This window comes from Aspergillus uvarum (assembly GCF_003184745.1).
Source record: "Aspergillus uvarum CBS 121591 unplaced genomic scaffold BO82scaffold_60, whole genome shotgun sequence".
Taxonomy (NCBI): Eukaryota; Fungi; Ascomycota; class Eurotiomycetes; order Eurotiales; family Aspergillaceae; genus Aspergillus; species Aspergillus uvarum.
The window spans coordinates 27,801-45,114 of NW_020291357.1; the positions used below are offsets into that span (position 1 = coordinate 27,801).

The window sequence follows — 17,314 nt, forward strand, 5'->3', positions numbered from 1 at the left end:
CCAGTGCATTGTTGACAGAGGGTCGAAGTTGAAATAAATCATGCCCGCGGAAATATATGTAGCAGTAACCCATTGATAAAGTGTGAGTAGTATCATCCATAACAATGTTTAACAGTAAGATTTCACAACCTATATTCTCATCACTGAACTTAATGCAACAATGGGGCGTTGCGCATATGCGTAAAGGATCCAGGGTGAAAGCCGGGCAGGCCGCCAAGGAGACTGAGATGTAATTACTCAGTTATTGTTGTGGGTTTGATTCCAGTCCAGTCGAGGAGCCAAGTCTCCATGGGCTCCACAGTAGAAGTGAGGTAGTGTATCTGGTGTGTAAAATGAAGTCGGCGGGAAAGGGGATTTAAGCAGGAAAAAGTTATAGCTCGACTTAGGGTTCGTTCACATCCAACCTGAAACTTACTGTATGGTACGGTAAATACATTACATGACGGTACCTGTGGGCCCATGTCACGCAGTGTAGCACAGCCCCCATTTTATATCTTACTGCCTCGTTCCACCCCCGCATATAAGCACTAAATTGTCCCTGCTTCTCGCCCAGACTCTCCAACAGCTTAATTCCTCTTCTCCCCTGGAACCACCTATCAAGGTGGTCGCCCTATTACTTAGAACATGAGTGACTGTAGCAGAACCAGCTGATACTCGAATGGCTCCTTGCGGATCTGTCAGAATTGCGCTTAAGCCAAGATCCGGATGCATTCGCTCCGTGCCCACTGGGAGCTGCGACCGGTTGGTGCAGCGATAGAGACCTTTGCTATCGCAGTTATTGCTCTGATTGTGCTACATTCGGACCCTCTGCTTAATGGCCTCTGGGTTCAGACCAAATGGTCTTTTCGTCGGTCCCGGGAGAGTAAGATGCAATTAATCGAGGTCGGCGCTGGGCAGGAGGCAAAAGCTCAGCGGGCTGATTCGCGGATGAGTCGAGAGTTTGACCTGTAGTCCTAGGTCTGTTACTCGTTCAATTTGAATCTCAAACGTTACGCGCTGGATGTGGTTGTGGTTGGTTTCAGCCTGTGCGCTGATGAGAAGAGCTGGAGTCAAGCTTGATATGCAGGTCATTCCAGTCCGCGGCATTTCTAGAACAAGAACCTCCATTCTTGATGGTACCATAAGAGCTGCCACCTGACCAATAACTATTTGACTGGGTATCCACTTTGCTGCGCAGCTGCTGCAGGCAGCAGTTGTTATTGCCTAGAGCAAATATCACGTGAGCTATGATATTTTCGGGAAGCCGAACAACCCGCGTTATTCCGGAACAGGTAATTCTGCGCGTCTTTTTCGAATTTTCCGGTCTTATCTCCGATAAATACTTCGTCTTTCAATCTTGCAATAATTCCCAAGGTACTGGGGGTCGTGTAGGCACTTTTTGGGGACTAGTTCATTACTTAGTGGCCTTCCCAGGTTGTCTCATAAACACCAGTTTCCACCCCGTGCTACCCACGGTTCGGCAGGCAACATGACAGAAATTACCTTGTCACCGGAGGAAATATGGTCTGGCGGAATCCCGACAACTGTTCGTCTGCACCCCGGTATCGACTTGGATGATGATGATTTGCTGGAGGAAATCAAAGGCTGGTGCCTGTTTGTAAAGGTTTGTTACTTGTTATATACAATGTGCCACGCATATGAAAAGAACTATATCAGTTCGTACTAAATGTCTTCTAAGGAGTCTCGGGCACAGATCCCCAACCTCGACAAGGATGTGACCAACCGAAGGGGTCTTATCCAGAAATGGGCGTCAGCTGATCAAAGCTTTCGTGATGTAAGGTCTTTTCCGTGAAATCTACAGACAAATCCTCGTCATCTTGCCAGGTACAGTGCAATGAAGAGCGAACTCTAAATGCGATCTCTCCCCTCTCCAGTCATACCATCAGCGCGCCCCTCTTCCCGCAACGGACGTTTGGGATACCCTAAGGCAATCTCCGCCTTTTATCTGTCTCGTTGACCAGCCGTATACCCCGGAGAACTACGTCCGGATCACCAAGCTCTTGATCCTCTTGTATATCCACCTCGGAAGAGACTGCGGCCATCCTTTCTCCCACCATGGCGTTTGGTACCCTACGTCGCAACTTCCAGGATTTCTGCTTGACCCTGCCACAAGCGCGAGCGCAGTCTCCCCGGAGGATCGCGCGCGTCTGCTCACCCCGGCCAACATCCCCACGAGTTCCTGGCTCGAGCCCGCCGACTTGGGGATGATAGCCCTAACCCGCGCCGGGACTGTGGTCTTTCCCAACCTCAGTTGCCAAGCCTTCTACATTCTGGACGATCAGAGCTGCTATGATGGACGTCTTCTCCTCCTCCACTTCGCCCCCAACGGCCAGGTGGCCCACCAGGCGCGAATGCTTCCGTGGAATCTCGGGCCCCTCACCTCGTTCCGGTATAGCCTCTGGCATTCGTGGGCTGAACTCATGGAAGATAGTCCCTACACGCACCCGCGCTGGAATCGTCCGTACGTTTCATTAGATCCGTTGATTCTGCCTCTTTCTGCTCTGTTCTTGATCTTATCTTCCCCCTTTGCCCATCGAAATAAATCCATGGATCGTCTCTAACCACCAAATCAATCAACAGCATTGATATGCACCTCCCGCTCCTGGATATCATGGCCTCACTGACGGCGCGCGAGGACCTGGAGCAATTCAACGATGCTTCCCAGGAAGAATGGGCGGAGGAGTTCGAGCGATTCGCGCCGGAGTTTCTGGCCTATGAACGCCAGAATCGAGAAAGAGAGTACAGCTGGGACCGGCTGGCGGAGATCGCAGGTGACGGCCCGTTGACCCAGTATAATCACCTTCGCCATGTCCAAAAGCTGGCGGCGTTACAGGGGCGCTGTCCGCCTTGGCCTGCTGGTCCAAGAACTTTATAGAAGAACATATGAAAAACGGAAGGGGGGTAAGGTGGGGTTGGAAAGTGGGACACCGACCAATGAATTGTCAATGGGGGTTAGGTAAGCAACTACCATGTTCTTTCATGTATCTTAGAAGGTTATTCTCGTCACGCCTGATAGAAGTAAAAAAAGATGTGTCTTTGATTAGATTAGTAGGCCTATTTGGCATATACAACCACAGGGTGTAGACAATAGGGCTTCTCGTCCGTTCAGCTGAGCTTCAACATTGCTATGTAAAATCAATAAGTCCGCATAAGATTTACTGCTTAACAAATACATTCTAACTATTATTGTACTGCCGTAGCTATTTCTATTTTCAATAAGCTGATAGAGTACACCTTTTTACTGCTCTATTTCCTATCCTATTCCCAACCACGTCACCGGAGCTGACTCTATATATATATACATCTCTGAGAGCGCCTCACTCTCCGCACTGTCTTCATTCAAGGCAAGCCTTAATTGGATCCTAGTTCTAAAATTCAAAATAAAGATGTCCGGGCTCGCTCTGCACCTCTAGAAATGACATCACATAGGCCTGATTTCCACATAGCGAACCATTATGGGGCATAGACACAGTGGCTTTTGCGTACTCAGCCTGGCAATCAAGACCTCTCCAACCCTTTCATTTGTTTCCAATCCTATCCCGACCCGCTTTATCGTACTCAGATAAGATATGTAGAAATTATCACACTGTACAAAGCGCCTTTGTATAACTGCAGCCAGCCCTCTATATCCTGGACCACATCAGGCCTCCTGCACAGAACTCATTCCTTTATATTATATATTCTGCCATTGGTCAAGTTCTGAGTATATTTCGACAGTAATTGCCCATGTGTAATCAATAATCAAAGATCCTATTGAATATCTAATGAAATCATATAGTGGGGTCGCTGATTAAATAGAATCACTCTGAAGATCTTGAATAAGAAACGAGTAACAGCCGCTTGTATTTCCACAAGCCAAAGTAGGAACTTATCGTGATGGTCTAGACACTTCAAGTTGAATGTCCATGGCTGTGTGATATCATTCCGTCAAAGCCCTTCCCAGTTAATCTATGTCCCAACCTCGCAAACTCGCTGCGACCCTGGTACTCCAAGTGCTGCGGCGGGCCGTCCCGAGCCGGGGGCTCGGTGTACAGACAACAGGAATCCCGGGTCGAGAGAATCCCACCCAGCGGCTTCCTGTGGGGTTGTGAATGCCGCCGCTGCTGCTGCTGCCGCTTACCGTACCATTGGTCCTGGATGATCTGGACGGCAGGCGCCCAATCGTCCCTGAGGAGCCTGGAGTCCTTGATGTAGATCACCACGACGGTGACATGGTCGCCGTGCAGGGTGCTGATGTCTACCTCGCCTAGCTCAGTGAACTGGGTGAATGTGTCCGGGAGGTTGAGCATCTTGGGACGTCTTTGTGCTCGTGTTCGATGGATTCGGATGTGCATGGACGGAGTATAAGGGGTTAGTGGAGTTGAGTAATTGGTGGTTTTAGCTAATCGAAAGCCATTGGTCATGATTTATCTAGTTGTGCTTTGTGGGTTAAGAATGCCTTTGTTCGGGCCTTCTATGGCATTCGCCGTGGACTGTAGGAGACTTATGTTAAGTAAAAAGGCCTTTGTTTGGAGCATAGGAATTGGTGATTCGGGGTCGTCATCATAATTCGTCTTGAGTTGAGAGATATGATATACAATACGCTTCTACGAAATACCTTCCTATCGGAGGGCTTGCTAATGGAAGGGATGGTGAATAGGGATGAGGAGAGTGATATATACTTTACACACTCGATGATTGAAAATTACAACTTTTCAATGTGAAATATCAACTCTATTTGCCGGTGGGCAAAGGTAGCGTACGGTTTGATGGAAGCTATATTATACTTGCGAAAGGCGATAGTCTTAGGATAAACCCGAGCTAATCCGGCATGACATGGCCGGGGGGCTGTACTGCAGTCTCAAAAACCCATACAATCTGTCAGCGCTGCTAAGTAATCCGGCCATGTGATTCCAAAGGCCTTTTCATCTTGTTTACATACGGAACGTAGCTAGTTCAACCAACCAACCAACCAACCAACCATCAAGAATCATATCAAACACGTCCCAGAACCTCCCCTGAAGCCTCTCAGTCCGTTGACACAATCCTGGAGGGTTGATATTTTCTTGACAATATACCTAGTAATTGAAGTACCGGTAATAATGGCTTCATGTTGCTCCCTGTCAGATTAGCTCGAACGACAGGAATTATGTTCCGCTGACGCCCGTCATGGCTTTGATCATCTTTATATAGTAGCTCAGGAAAGACTTTACAACACACCACTTTCTATTGTTCCTATAACCATCCCACAAGACGCCGCCGCTTTAGTATACGCTATCAGCAAACAGAGCCTCTCATCTTCCAACACAAATCCTATTCTTGCAACAATTGTACATTCAAAATGTCACACCCCAGCAACTCTAATCAGTCAGGCACGGCCAGTCTGTTTGTTATTTGGCTGTTTACCGTCAGCATATTGACAATGGTTTTCTTCTGTTTGCTGCTGGCCTTTTCCCCCCAGTAAGTATCTTGCACCTATCACAATGCAAGACCGCAAAGAAGTAAAGGATATGTGGGGGCTCACAAGCGAGCTGCTTGGAAGCTTCCTCTCTGAAGCCGCCTGCGTCACCGGGTCCCAGACCCAGAGCGTTTGGTATGGACTGACAGGTGTTGAGGCTGTTGTCGATGAATGGGGCCGTGTGATAGTCGTGTTCCAGCAATAGCTGGATTGGATCCAATTAGCGGTGTGAGGAGGGGGAAGAAGAAGAAAGTGATATCGCTGTACGCCAGACGCTCACTGCTGTTGCTCTCTGGAAGCCTTCACTTGGTTTGCATAATAAAGCAGCCATTGGTTGCTTGATTTAAGATAGCTTAGTACGGAAGACCATCGCGGCCACTCGGCAAATAGGATTTTTCTCAATGTGGCCGCAATGGTCTTCCGTAGCTTGGTTCTATTTTTTGCTAAAATAAAGCCATTCATCAGCCTTTTGAACGTGTATGGCCTTTTTGATTCATTTTTATTGCAGTATTTTATCATTTTTCGCGGTGAAGAGTTAAACAGGCGAGGAAGAACTGTCAAGAATTAGTACCCTTCCCATAAGAGACTCGTCGAATATCAACTCCCAGCCTCGGCCTCGGCCTCAGTCTCGATCCCATCACCACAATCATCGAAGAATGCTTCAAAAGCATCTTGGAATTCCTGATAATTCTCTTCCAGATGCATTTCAACAAACCTATCTACACCCTCGTACTCCCAGCACAGCGGCTGGCCACAGTCCCCACTTCCCACGGGGCCCTCGATGAACATGCGTATACATCCCCGGGCAACGAGAACGCCACCCAGTTGCCTGCTGTTAAGCGCTGGGAATTTGAGACGGCGGTCCCGCCAGACCTTCTGCAAGATCTGCAGGGCCAGCGCCCACTCATCGGCAATAAGCTCGGGATAATCCACATTCTCGAGAAGTAGGATCGCAATGGAGGCCTCGGAGGATACATCTAAGCCGAGCAGATCCTCCACCTCGGTGAACATGTGGATATGGTCGGTATTGTCCTCAGGCTGTGCCATTGTTATGGAGGATCTTGACGTGATTGGACTATGTGGTCGGAAGGAGTCGCGAAAATAATGGAAGATGGTATACATGGGTCGTGAAAATCTTGCCTGGGGTTAGGAGCTGGTGGCTCATCTTATATCTTCTCTCTGAAGTAGACCTGTATGCTTTTCTTTCTAGTTTAGGACAAAGGCGGTTGGCCAGTTGGAGAAAATCTTCCCTACATGGTATCGCAGATAAAGATTTGTTGAGTAAAGACTTTCATATTTCATAAGAGACCAAAGAACGGAACTGAATCAAGCAGAACAGTATACTTGAGGGCCCTCGCTGGGAAGCTTTCTTCGAGGAATTACAGCAGTGGCTGGTAAGATAAAGAAGCACACGCTGGTTATGGTAGTACAGGATAAGAAATCTTGTATTGATGTGACCTATTGATGAAGCTGTAATCGATGCGGAAGAACCTCGCAGGATGCAGTCTACTTACTGTAAGAGCGGGTGGCAGGGACAACAGCAAGGACCAGAATCGCAGCTCACTGATGAATAGAAAATTATGGAGGCTACATCACAGGCTCCACAACTATCCTAAGCATGAATATGCATCGGGCCGAAACATTGTGAATGGTGAAAGCAGATTGTTACAGAAGTAAAAGTTGTTGTAAATACACTCTGAGATATGAAGGTTTTTATTGTTAATGCAGGGCTTGATGCCATCCCACTCTATTTCTTTTCTCGGTTTCCGCCAAGCAAAAGTTAAAGATATACGTCCCCGGATGAAATGTGGGCTTACGTCTCAGTTTCAGGCTCCTCAGGCTCTTCCTTGAAGAGAGTCTGGAATTGGCGCATCGCCCGCGTGAATTCTTCATAATCCATGGTCTCGACGGACCACACGCTCTGACCTCTATACTCCCAGCTCTGGGGTTGGCCGTCCAGCTCCGGAGACTCGACGAACGCCCGAAGGCCGTCGTAGCAGATAAGGACTCCGCCCAACCGTTTTTCGCGAAGCTCTGGGAAGGATTCCCGCTTGAGCTGCCATTTCTCGCGGAGCCTACCCAGCGCAAGCTCGCGGTCGTTGCCGATAAAATCATGCCCCATGTAATTCAGAACAACCACGCGGGTCTCAGTGCAGATGTCCTCCATGGTAGATGCTGAAAATGTTTCGGAGCTTGAAGTGTTCTACCCTGAATGGAGTTGAGTGGCACAGGGGAGATTAGAGTTTGGGAACCGTGGACAGTATCACATCGCTGCAAGGGATTCGGAGTAGCTTATATATAGACCGCGATGCTGAAAGGGAAGTGATTTCTTTCTTGATAGGGTCTACAAGGATATCGGTCGACTGGAAAGGAAGGGTTGCATACAAAGGAGTATCAATAGAGGTTGAGCTGTGGGCTTTCCACACAATGTGATAAAGAATTCATGCGTAACATTCGGCACCAAGACCCTGCCTCCGGGGTCCTAGAACTGGGCCTTTGTCTCACAGCTTTGAGCGTCTACGGCTGAATAGAGCGACTGCCGGTAACATCACTTTCAACTTATGGTTGAGTTCTATGCACAAATATTAGGAACAAAGAGTCACCAGAGCGTAGGATCAATATATTGGCTCCAGACATATGAGTCTGAGGAATGTTCAAAAGTCTCAGCAACATGCTACAGCTGCGTTTATGTAGATAAGTGGGTTGTATGCTGGACAGTCAAGTATGCAGTAAGTATACTGTATAGTATACCTAGTACCTTGGTATCATCCTTTTTTCAGTCAACTAATAGGAGAATGTGCCGCCATCCGAGTGGCCGCGATGGGCTTCCGTACCCTAGCCGGCTCGGGCCGCCGGATTACTTTCCACCCGTCTGATTCTCGGAGTTGGAGAGCGCCCGTGCCGCCGGAACCGGAACGGCTGTGTATCGCCGCATTGACTGGAACCTGTTTCTTATGCTTCAGTCTGCTACGCATGTCTAGCTAGCTGTTACTGTTAAGGGTTGCATGCGCTGCTTCTTTTGACTTCTCAGTAGTATCAAAATACTCAGGATTTACTCTGGGCAATATAAACGTCATAACGGCATGGCAGGTCTATTCGCTCCGGGAGATCTCGATCACGACCTTCTGAGCCGACACCCCATGGCGCAAAATATCGATTCCTTCTTGAACTTTCTCCAGCCCACCAGGCACAATACGAGGATCCGGCTTTGCCTGGAACTTTCCCACTGCCAAGGCTTCAGGAATGAAAATCCGCCACACTGCATTGCCCACGTCCAGATTCACCATTCCCGGATCCAGACCGTTCACTTGCAAAAGGTTCGTTAGCATGCATACTGGCTGTGATATTGCAAATAGAAAATTATCAGACTCACCAAAGACTGCCCTAACGTTCTGCGGCAGCTCAGCCTGCGGCCATAACATCACCGGGAGCGTTCCTCCGCCTGTCCTACCCAAGAGCTCACCACATTTCGCCTGGGTGTCTGGACTTCCGATGCAGTCTACCACATAGTCACCTGGTTGCAAGATACTCGCGATTTGGTCAATCACGTTGGGGTTTCGGTGATCGAAGACCTGCGAGGCGCCGAGACTCCGGACAAGATCGTGGTTGGCCTCACTAGCAGTCGCCACTACTTCGAGTCCCGATGCGACCGCCAGTTGAATAGCCGAGCTTCCAACCGACGAACTGCCACCCCAGATAACAATGCGCTTGCCCGTGCTCTTGGGACTCAGTGAAGGGAAGGGAAGGTCCAGCTGCACGTAGAGAGCACTGGCGGCGGTGGACACTGACAGAGGCAGCACGGCCGCATTGGCTAGCGGCAGGGAGTCCGGGATTTCGGCGACGAGAATCTCGCGGACAGTGGTATAGAGCTGAAAGCCCGCGTTTGTGACTTTTCGTGTGAGTAATGAGTCACAATGCCTTTGTTTGGTCGGTCAGATTAGTATTAATTTGGAAGCCACTGCAGAATATGCCCTTTTTCGTTCGGAAAAGGGCCTTGAGTTGAACCCACCCAATTACTCTCTGCCCGACTTTGAATTGTCTGACCTCGGAGCCAAGCTGCACAATGGTTCCTGCAACATCGGTGCCCCAGATGAATGGATATTCGAGCTCGAAGTACGGGGTGTCTTGCATCTGCATAGTCAAACTCGCTTCAGTATTGCTGGCCTGTGAAAACACCTATCTTCTTTCAAGGGCGTTTTGCTCACCTTCCAATCGGTCGGATTGACCGCCGCATAGGCTACTTTGATAACAACCTCATGCTCGTTAGGGCTAGGAGTTGGTCCCGGGCCGACCTGGAGGGTTCTTGTTCGGGCCTTGGGTTGCCATGCAGCTTGGTTGATTAAGGATGCCATTATTTTGGGTTTGAGGAGCGTAGCAGGATGGATACTGGGAAAAAGATTGAATTACGAGGATAGATCTTGTATACATACGAATGAATGAGGTGGTTTATATATGTGTCATGATCTGCCGGATTCTGGCATCGGTAATGCTGTATCGTATTGTTGATGTTGATTAATCACGAAAGGATGCTGATCGCTAAGCATGGCAGGTTGATTTGTCAGGCTCACGCCAGAGTGAGATCTGGTTACGACTTCCGAAATATTGTGCTTGAAATGGAGTAGGGCGAAATTCTAATACAATGTGCACTTTATGGTACTCTGTGAGAGGCCATATACAATGACTTTGGTCCAGCCCTACCCGGTGTAGGACAACAATGGCTGTGTCGTTACTTTAGCGGCAGGAGACGAAACCCAGCCCAAGGAAGATGAACACCACCGCCCATGGGACATGAAGAACACAACGCTGCCACGCTGGTCTTTATACCATAGTCGGCAACTTGCAATTAGCTGAATGTTACTGAAAAAGTTGTAACGACACACCTATCTTCATACCAACCAGGGTTCCTAGCGGGTGATGCCGCTAGAGAGCGACCCGCGGGCGAATTCAGGTAAGGTGGCAGGGTACCAAAAGCGCGGAGCACTCTGCCAGCCGGTTGCCGGAGGAAGTTCTTTTTGAACAGCGAACCGTAGACTAGACTCAGTTATGCCAGTGAAAGGATTTATATTACCTCACTCTATTAGGAGGCATAAAGTGGCAATTGACGTCACGTGAGCTGTGTATAAATAAGTCTAAGCTATTAATATCGGACATGAGCATACGGCATTGGAAGTAGAATGATAGAATGATTGCAGAAAAAAAAAAACAACATAGCACGTCTGGTTTTGCAGGAGGAATGGTGCCGCTATTAGATCATGATGTTATTGGGCTTTCAATGCCCTGAACATACAGAGTACTCTGTAGTTTACTCCGTTTAATCTTTCTTCCCAACCCCAGAAAGATACAACTTATGAAACACCCAAGGTCCATGAGAAACTTACCAACGCCAAAGCCTTTCGTGCAAGATGATTTATGGAATAAAGACACACCATGGAACCACTGAAACATAACCCAACCCCCCGGTCACAGTGCTATACAAGACCACCTGATTATCAAGCTTCCCCTCCCCCCGAAACCTCAGCATCTCCGTCTCCCGCTTTCCTCCCTGCCTCCCACTACCTTCCACTTTCTCTACCTCGTCAACAGCAACCCCAGACGTCCCTTGTTCTTCATCTTGGCGAGCACCCTCCTGGGTCATCCGCAAAATCCGCCTCAGGGCCCGCCCCGCCCAACGCAGCAAATAGCACCTCAACCCCACTGAATTCACCCACCCGAGACCTAAAGCCGCTGTGAATCACCACGTGTGCATCCACTGATGCGCCGTGTCCGGATCAATCCCCGCGTCCGTCATCAACTCGTAGACCAACGCCACGACCTGCGCGAGCTCGGGCGGCCGCCTGTCGGCTAGATCCTCCCTCCCTATGGGCGGGGAAACGGTCCACGCGCGGAGCCCTAATTCGCCGGCCTTGGCGGTAGTCGCCACGCTGTGATGCACCCCCATGAGGACGCACATGTAGAGGATAAAGGAGAACATGGTGAACACGTATATCATGATGCTCGCGCTGTATAGCTCGTAGAGCCAGGCTGCGGAGCAGAGAAGGAAAAGAAACGCGGATCTGCGGGGGTGTTTGTTCTGGTCTTTATTTTCGGGGGGTTGGCAACCCAGTTGATGAATCTGGTGGCGGTTCCAGTGGTGCGGTAGGACTTATTACTGCTCGGGATGGAGGTAGCTGGGCGGAGGTTCACAATCAACCGGCACACAAGGAAGATGAGGAGGCTTGGCGAGGCGAAGCGCCGGATTGGGTTGAGGGTGCCGCCGTGGCCAATTTTCATAGCCATGAGAATGAGCACATAGACGATCCAGGAGGCGAGGATGACAGGGGAGATAGCTCTATGCGCCGTGTTGAGGTGGTGGACAATCATCCTTGCTGGTATTATTCCTGAAAACGCACGCGATGGTTGAGGAACGTTTGATGGAGAAATATGAAGAATGGTAACTTCAACAACATATACTACTAAGTTCCTTTGACTTGCTCCAAATCCGTTGGAGGCTTTCAGGAACAGGCAGCCGATCCCCTGACACTAGGCAGAACAGTGAATGGTGGGTTGAACTACGGACTTTTAGCGTCAGTCATGGTTTCGGGGTCCGCCAAGACATCTCGCATGCTTTATTTTGGACACACAGTGACACCCTGCAAAAGAACAACGTAAATCATTGTGGGCATTGTAGCAAGTTTGACTTGATCAATTTGTGTTCGTGAAAATTGGAGACTTCGTTTAATAATCCATTTGTGTTCATATTTTTGTTGTTGTTTTCGTTGAGAAGATCAAAATATAAGGTCAGACCCCAGTTATGTAATATATAAGCGCGCGGCGAATGTCTAGCAAATTGCCTGACAGAAGCACTTCTGTTTGGTTTGTGATGATGAAGCTCCAGAAGAAGAAAGTTTTTTTTTTTTTTTTTCTTTTTAACTCAATTCCTTCCTTTCCCATGTCACTATCCTGACGATCTACAGTACATACATCCCACCATTAAGATTGACAACAACGGGCTACAATTGGTGGACCGGAAGATGGCAGTTGTAGCTGACCGGAACGCGGCGGTTGCAAGTCATTTTTGCGCAGCAGTTGAACATCAATTGGGGCTGTGGTTTAGTGGTATAATATTCCCTTAGCATGGGAGAGGTCCGGGGTTCGATTCCCCGCAGCTCCATCTTTTTTGGGTCCAGCTTTTGCTGGCTCGTCAACATCCACCAAATGGATTGCTGTTCTTCGGGACGGGTTTGTAGTGGGTCCGCGAGCGAGCCCTAATCCCGCCAGAAATATGTCGCTCGCAAGGCCATGCAGTCGCCGAAGAGACGAGGAGTGGCTTTCCTAGCCGTCGAACATGGTCCTATCCGGAGAGGCCATTCCAGTATAGTATGGAACTTCATCTCCCTTGAGCGGGAAGATCAAGAGACGGGGCGACTCACAGTAAATCACAACATCAAGGATACCCCTTTGGAAGAAGCCACCATGGAAGGACCCATCTCCCCGCAATGCGCAGGGAGCAGGCGATATTTCGAGATTTGGTCCCCAAGCTAGTAGTTGATCCAGGTGCCTGGTATGGGGTGCCACATGATGAGGACAGCCCGAACTCGGTGGGAATACCTCTCAGCCCGATGCCATACCCTTGGAGGGAATTAGAGTCTGGCCCGCCAGAAATGTTCATGATAAAGGGTCGAAAGCACTGTGTGCTGCCTGGGCATCTGTTATGGACCATCTCAGCCATCCATAACACTGACACAAGTGAACTATAAGTCTGTCTGACGACTAGAAGATACCCTCGCAGTCAGAAAGGTCCACACGCATACTCGCCACCCAGTTGGTTCATCGTGTATTCAGTCTCAAGATCTTCAGGTCACTAGAAAGGTTACGGGAAACGGTCCAGAGGTCCTGGACCGGAGTCCGAGATGATTGACGCCTACCACAGACATGGTCGCTTCGTCAAGGGCTTGACAGGGTGCGAGGGCGGTATGTTGATTGTAGCTAGTGAGAATGACCGGGAGATACGTTAGTTACCGAAATGAGGAGGTCCATGCAGCCCAACCATTAGCCACCATACTTCAAGACTAGGTACTGTATTATTGACATGTGAAGAGCTACTACCATTCTCGAGTCCTCTTTTGCAAGTATGCCCGCGAATTCTACAACCCACTGAAACTTTTGAAGGACATGTTACACCAAAGGACATCACAACTTGCTTTTCCGAGTTTAAGAGTTTAAATAGATGACCTAGGATTTTAGAAAAGTGATGCACCCACCTCAAATCCCAATCAATTAAGAGAATGCGTGTGGACGTGTGGGCGTATGCAGGTGTGGATGTCTATTTGTGAAAGGGAGATGTTTTTACCAGAGCTACTAGGTAGTTCCTTAATATCATCAATAGGAATGGAAATAGATTTAGTCAATAATGAAAGATCATTGGCATCTTTGGGAGGATTTTAAGTTCGAGGAAAGTATTGTTGTAACTACCTGTCCCGGATAGGCCTCATGGGTAAAGAAGACTTGAGTTGGATTATATTAAAAAAGATAGGGTAAAGGTTCGATTCTATGGATCCTTACTTATTATTCAGACATCTAAAGATCGAGGCCGGCGCAATCTGGCGCATCCCTTCTCGACCAGGGCTCGCGCCAAGATCCTCCACTCAACGAGAATCGCACACACCGCCAGCAAGAGCACCGTGACGGCCACTCAGATCCAGATATCCAGGGGCCCTTGTCCAAACTGCTTGAAGCTCAACCCGAACACCGAGGTCACAAAGGAAATCGGAAGAAAGATGAAGGTCAGCCGGTTGGTCAGCTTCGTCAGCTCCCCGACCAGCCGCGATTCCTCCGCCGCGTGCTTGGATTCCGCGATAGAGGAAGTTGCCCATGATCGTCGCCTTTCCGCTGTCACACAGCTCAATCAATACCCGAGCCTCTGCGACGAGGAAGTTCAGGTCACGCCGTTTGAGGGTCAACATTCTTCCCCGTAAAGGGAATATCTGATGGGTTCGTGGAGCTCCGAGGGGGCTTTCGGAACAGTCGAGGTCCAGCGCCTGGCCTAGTGCGCGGAAGTGCGCAGCCCATCGGACCAGGACAGTCTTCGTGTATTCAAAGTTCGAGATATCTTCCATGTTCAACGACGCCACGTCTTTGATCTGGGTGCGATGCGTGGCTTGCATGATGTCCTTGCGCAGCATGTTCAGGTACTGCATTGCCGCGGCGGAATGGAAGATGAACAGCTCTTTGAGCGCGAGAAAAGGGACCTGCTGCACGGTACTCCACTCAAGAGTGTGTCCGTAGTCACTGGCTAAAACCGACAAGGCTTTCATGCTACCCCCATGACGGCGAGAGGCCTTGCTTCGCGATTCCCAGGGCGGAGGGTCGCGATGCTTTGGCCACGTTTCGGAAACCGTTCACGTCGGGGATCGGCATATAGTTGGAAATATCATCGCTAGCTGCATCGCTCCAAGCAAGGACTGGGAGTTTGACACCATGCATAAGCTTCCGTCTTTTCTACCTTCGAAACATGCACAATACATGAGCAGTGTGGTCCCTTACTCTTCGATGCTTAGCTGTTTGTCTGCACACAAACGATAATGGCATGCTCCAGCACCATCGCCTCGCCACTATGAATGTTGACCCCGCACACAATCATCTGACCCACGGGAGTCCCTGTGCGTTCGAAGTAGCTCTTGGACCGTTGTCGCAGCAGCTCCGCACATGCGAAGCGAGCCTGCTGTAGATCATCCGCCGAAACGAACCGACCCTCATGCCCGGCGAACACGATACATGGCATCACGTGCTGGATAAACTTCTGGGATCGGGAGGGTATACTGGGGACAGCGTACCAGTCTCTTTGCCCGGTCGGTAAGAAGTCGAGATGCCTGTGTAGGAATCGATGATCGATTCCGTAGCGCGTCACCACCGCATTCAGCCACTGCGGGGAAGGATATCCGGTAAGGAAGACGAGCTCCGCTTGTTTGTCTTCACCGGCAGATCGGAAGTCAGACACATCATGATACACACGGGGGTCTGGCCGTTCCACATGGGCAAGAGTGTACGAGTCGAGAAACTCATTGTCGCTCCGCGTAGATGAGACGGCTCCTTGATCGGGGAGATATTTTAGGGGAAGGGTTTGATAAGGCTGATTGAGATAACTTGCCAATTGGCTCATATAGACGACAGAGTGTAATGAATTGCAGTTCAGAGACTGGACTCGTGAACCCAAGAACCGAAATCCATTAATGAAAAGTATGTACTATATCAATTAATATCTACTATCCAGCAGGTCTCGCCGCCTGTATGGCTTACTCCCCTTAAACTAAGTATAACCTCTTGTACAATTTAGCACCGGCCACCTGTAGTTAGTAATATATACTAAATAACACAGCTTTCAAGATAACAAGCAGTGCGAATACAGGGCTACTAAAACATTAGTATATAAATTGAGTATTTGTCTGCGGCTCCGCATTCTGCGCCAGACACCACGGTAAAATTTAGAGGTGTGTTTAATAATATATCAGATCTGCTGGAAAGAGCCGGTTACAGTAGAAAAGGTAGGCTATAGGATATCCTGCCAGACAGTATTGTTCTTAGGGCGGTACTAGACTTTGCAGAGGCAATGCCGTGAATTTGAAGTTGCGCGCTACCGAAAATGATTCCTCCCAAAGAAAGTGGCGGCCAGAGCCAAAAGGGTCTAGCCACTAGCAACAGAGCCAGAAAAGCGTGGCAAAGTGCATCTTAAGATAATAATATATACCAGAAATGAATTCAGGAAGGGGGAAGAACCCTCCGATAAGCATCGACCACCAACCACGGCACTGCCGCATGTGGTGAATGAAGGAGCGAGGACTACAATAAGCCCGTGAGAGAGGTTGGAGTGAAATTATCGCGGCGAGTATTGCAAATAATCGCAGTCTAGATTGCATTTATCTTATGTAGATACCTCCTAGCCCTCTTTTCCGGCCCCAATCAAATAGTCTGCATCAGCAAACGTACTTTGGGTTAACACCAGCACTAGGGAGTTTTGTTGATTTTCGGTCTCGTTTCTTCGTTCCGCGAAAGTGGTAGTATAACCTCTCCGACCGTTATGTTAGATCACCACATTTTCCATTACTGAACTTCACAATGTGATTTCATTTCGCCAACTCGTTGCAGAAGTTGTCTGAGTTCGCTTTAATTTCGTAAAGGAATGATGTTCATTTCTCCTAGAGCAGCTGTTTTGTAGCTGATTTCCCTTCTAATGTAATGATCATATCTAGAAGAAAGTCGTAGGTATACGAATACACCTTTTTTTCACCAAAGGCACGCTATTCTTCCGCCTAGGACCTCGAATTTTAAGGAGATGCCATTACAGTACGGTAGGATTAAGCTACCAAGTTTAGCATTTACTCCTGTCTGATACATCTATTGATTGCTGAGAAGGGTCAGACGGCTGCGGTCTGCCAGTTTATATGATCAAGATTATGCTCCGTCTGATGCCACATGCTTGCTCAAGAGAATAGAGGCTGGCTATAATAGAGCCTGCTTTTAGAAAGAAAACTGGTTGTGTGTCCGACGGCGAAGCGAAACTCGCTTAGTTAAGAATGAGGAAAGTACAGACCACTTTGCATGGCAATGTACGTTAATGCAAATGTATAGATACAGAACACCTCCAGGCGTTGGGTCCAAAACGCTAATAGAGACAACCTGATCATACCTACCCCGCTCCTCACATGGAAGACATGCGGCGGGTGGAATATCCCACCAGCTGTATGTAGAATTACCTGAAATGGGTGACTGAAATTTAGAATTTCTATAAAGACACCCATAGATTCTTCCAACCTCATCCTAATAGTCTACTCTGGTGTTTGTCAATATGTCGCACCGCAGAAGGAGAGGGTGAAATAGACTGGACGACAAGCCCTGTGACTC

The 17,314-nt window shown here is 48.8% G+C and overlaps 9 protein-coding genes and 1 non-coding gene across 10 annotated transcripts; 3 read left to right on the forward strand and 7 right to left on the reverse strand.

The window, feature by feature from the left end:
* Window positions 1–569: 569 nt before the first annotated feature.
* On the forward strand, window positions 570–999 carry BO82DRAFT_357641 (uncharacterized protein). Its single transcript, XM_025636073.1, has one exon. The coding sequence runs from the start codon at window positions 706–708 to the stop codon at window positions 949–951; it is 246 nt and encodes an 81-aa protein (XP_025488238.1). The 5' UTR covers window positions 570–705; the 3' UTR covers window positions 952–999.
* Window positions 1,000–1,468: 469 nt separating this feature from the next.
* Window positions 1,469–2,875, forward strand: BO82DRAFT_435301 (uncharacterized protein; the record flags this gene model as incomplete). Its single annotated transcript, XM_025641016.1, has 4 exons — window positions 1,469–1,603; window positions 1,679–1,774; window positions 1,875–2,461; window positions 2,581–2,875. The coding sequence occupies 4 exons, from the start codon at window positions 1,469–1,471 to the stop codon at window positions 2,873–2,875; spliced, it is 1,113 nt and encodes a 370-aa protein (XP_025488239.1).
* A 1,015-nt stretch (window positions 2,876–3,890) lies between these two features.
* BO82DRAFT_367942 (uncharacterized protein) lies at window positions 3,891–4,403 on the reverse strand (the record flags this gene model as incomplete). Its single annotated transcript, XM_025637097.1, has 1 exon — window positions 3,891–4,403. The coding sequence occupies one exon, from the start codon at window positions 4,401–4,403 to the stop codon at window positions 3,891–3,893; it is 513 nt and encodes a 170-aa protein (XP_025488240.1).
* Window positions 4,404–6,034: 1,631 nt separating this feature from the next.
* Window positions 6,035–6,484, reverse strand: BO82DRAFT_367943 (uncharacterized protein; the record flags this gene model as incomplete). Its single annotated transcript, XM_025637098.1, has 1 exon — window positions 6,035–6,484. One exon carries the CDS (start codon window positions 6,482–6,484, stop codon window positions 6,035–6,037), a length of 450 nt encoding a protein of 149 aa, XP_025488241.1.
* A 766-nt stretch (window positions 6,485–7,250) lies between these two features.
* Window positions 7,251–7,604, reverse strand: BO82DRAFT_367944 (uncharacterized protein; the record flags this gene model as incomplete). Its single annotated transcript, XM_025637099.1, has 1 exon — window positions 7,251–7,604. The coding sequence occupies one exon, from the start codon at window positions 7,602–7,604 to the stop codon at window positions 7,251–7,253; it is 354 nt and encodes a 117-aa protein (XP_025488242.1).
* Window positions 7,605–8,275: 671 nt separating this feature from the next.
* Window positions 8,276–9,859, reverse strand: BO82DRAFT_357643 (zinc-binding alcohol dehydrogenase family protein). Its single transcript, XM_025636074.1, has 4 exons — window positions 9,643–9,859; window positions 9,447–9,568; window positions 8,811–9,355; window positions 8,276–8,744 (listed from the first exon to the last, which is right to left on the reverse strand). The coding sequence occupies exons 1-4, from the start codon at window positions 9,787–9,789 to the stop codon at window positions 8,530–8,532; spliced, it is 1,029 nt and encodes a 342-aa protein (XP_025488243.1). The 5' UTR covers window positions 9,790–9,859; the 3' UTR covers window positions 8,276–8,529.
* A 1,150-nt stretch (window positions 9,860–11,009) lies between these two features.
* BO82DRAFT_435303 (uncharacterized protein) lies at window positions 11,010–11,797 on the reverse strand (the record flags this gene model as incomplete). Its single annotated transcript, XM_025641017.1, has 2 exons — window positions 11,010–11,458; window positions 11,587–11,797. The coding sequence occupies 2 exons, from the start codon at window positions 11,795–11,797 to the stop codon at window positions 11,169–11,171; spliced, it is 501 nt and encodes a 166-aa protein (XP_025488244.1). The 3' UTR covers window positions 11,010–11,168.
* A 595-nt stretch (window positions 11,798–12,392) lies between these two features.
* Window positions 12,393–12,686, reverse strand: BO82DRAFT_166971 (uncharacterized protein). The gene has a single exon (XM_025630310.1). The coding sequence runs from the start codon at window positions 12,622–12,624 to the stop codon at window positions 12,427–12,429; it is 198 nt and encodes a 65-aa protein (XP_025488245.1). The 5' UTR covers window positions 12,625–12,686; the 3' UTR covers window positions 12,393–12,426.
* BO82DRAFT_t265 lies at window positions 12,516–12,587 on the forward strand. Its single transcript has one exon. It is a non-coding gene; the product is annotated as a tRNA-Ala (tRNA).
* A 1,375-nt stretch (window positions 12,687–14,061) lies between the features above and the next one.
* BO82DRAFT_422734 (uncharacterized protein) lies at window positions 14,062–15,575 on the reverse strand (the record flags this gene model as incomplete). The annotated part of the gene is made up of 2 exons (XM_025640220.1): window positions 14,062–14,708; window positions 14,990–15,575. The coding sequence occupies 2 exons, from the start codon at window positions 15,573–15,575 to the stop codon at window positions 14,062–14,064; spliced, it is 1,233 nt and encodes a 410-aa protein (XP_025488246.1).
* Window positions 15,576–17,314: the final 1,739 nt, after the last annotated feature.

What these genes read in the sequence shown, in the direction of transcription:
- BO82DRAFT_166971 (XM_025630310.1), bottom strand. Translation starts at nt 12,624, where the DNA reads ATGTTGACGAGCCAGCAAAAGCTGGACCCAAAAAAGATGGAGCTGCGG.
- BO82DRAFT_357643 (XM_025636074.1), bottom strand. Translation starts at nt 9,789, where the DNA reads ATGGCATCCTTAATCAACCAAGCTGCATGGCAACCCAAGGCCCGAACA. An exon ending in TCAATCCGACCGATTGGAAG is followed by an intron (nt 9,569 to 9,642) that starts GTGAGCAAAACG and finishes TTGACTATGCAG; the next exon opens with ATGCAAGACACCCCGTACTT. An exon ending in GAACGTTAGGGCAGTCTTTG is followed by an intron (nt 8,745 to 8,810) that starts GTGAGTCTGATA and finishes ACCTTTTGCAAG; the next exon opens with TGAACGGTCTGGATCCGGGA.
- BO82DRAFT_357641 (XM_025636073.1), top strand. Translation starts at nt 706, where the DNA reads ATGCATTCGCTCCGTGCCCACTGGGAGCTGCGACCGGTTGGTGCAGCG.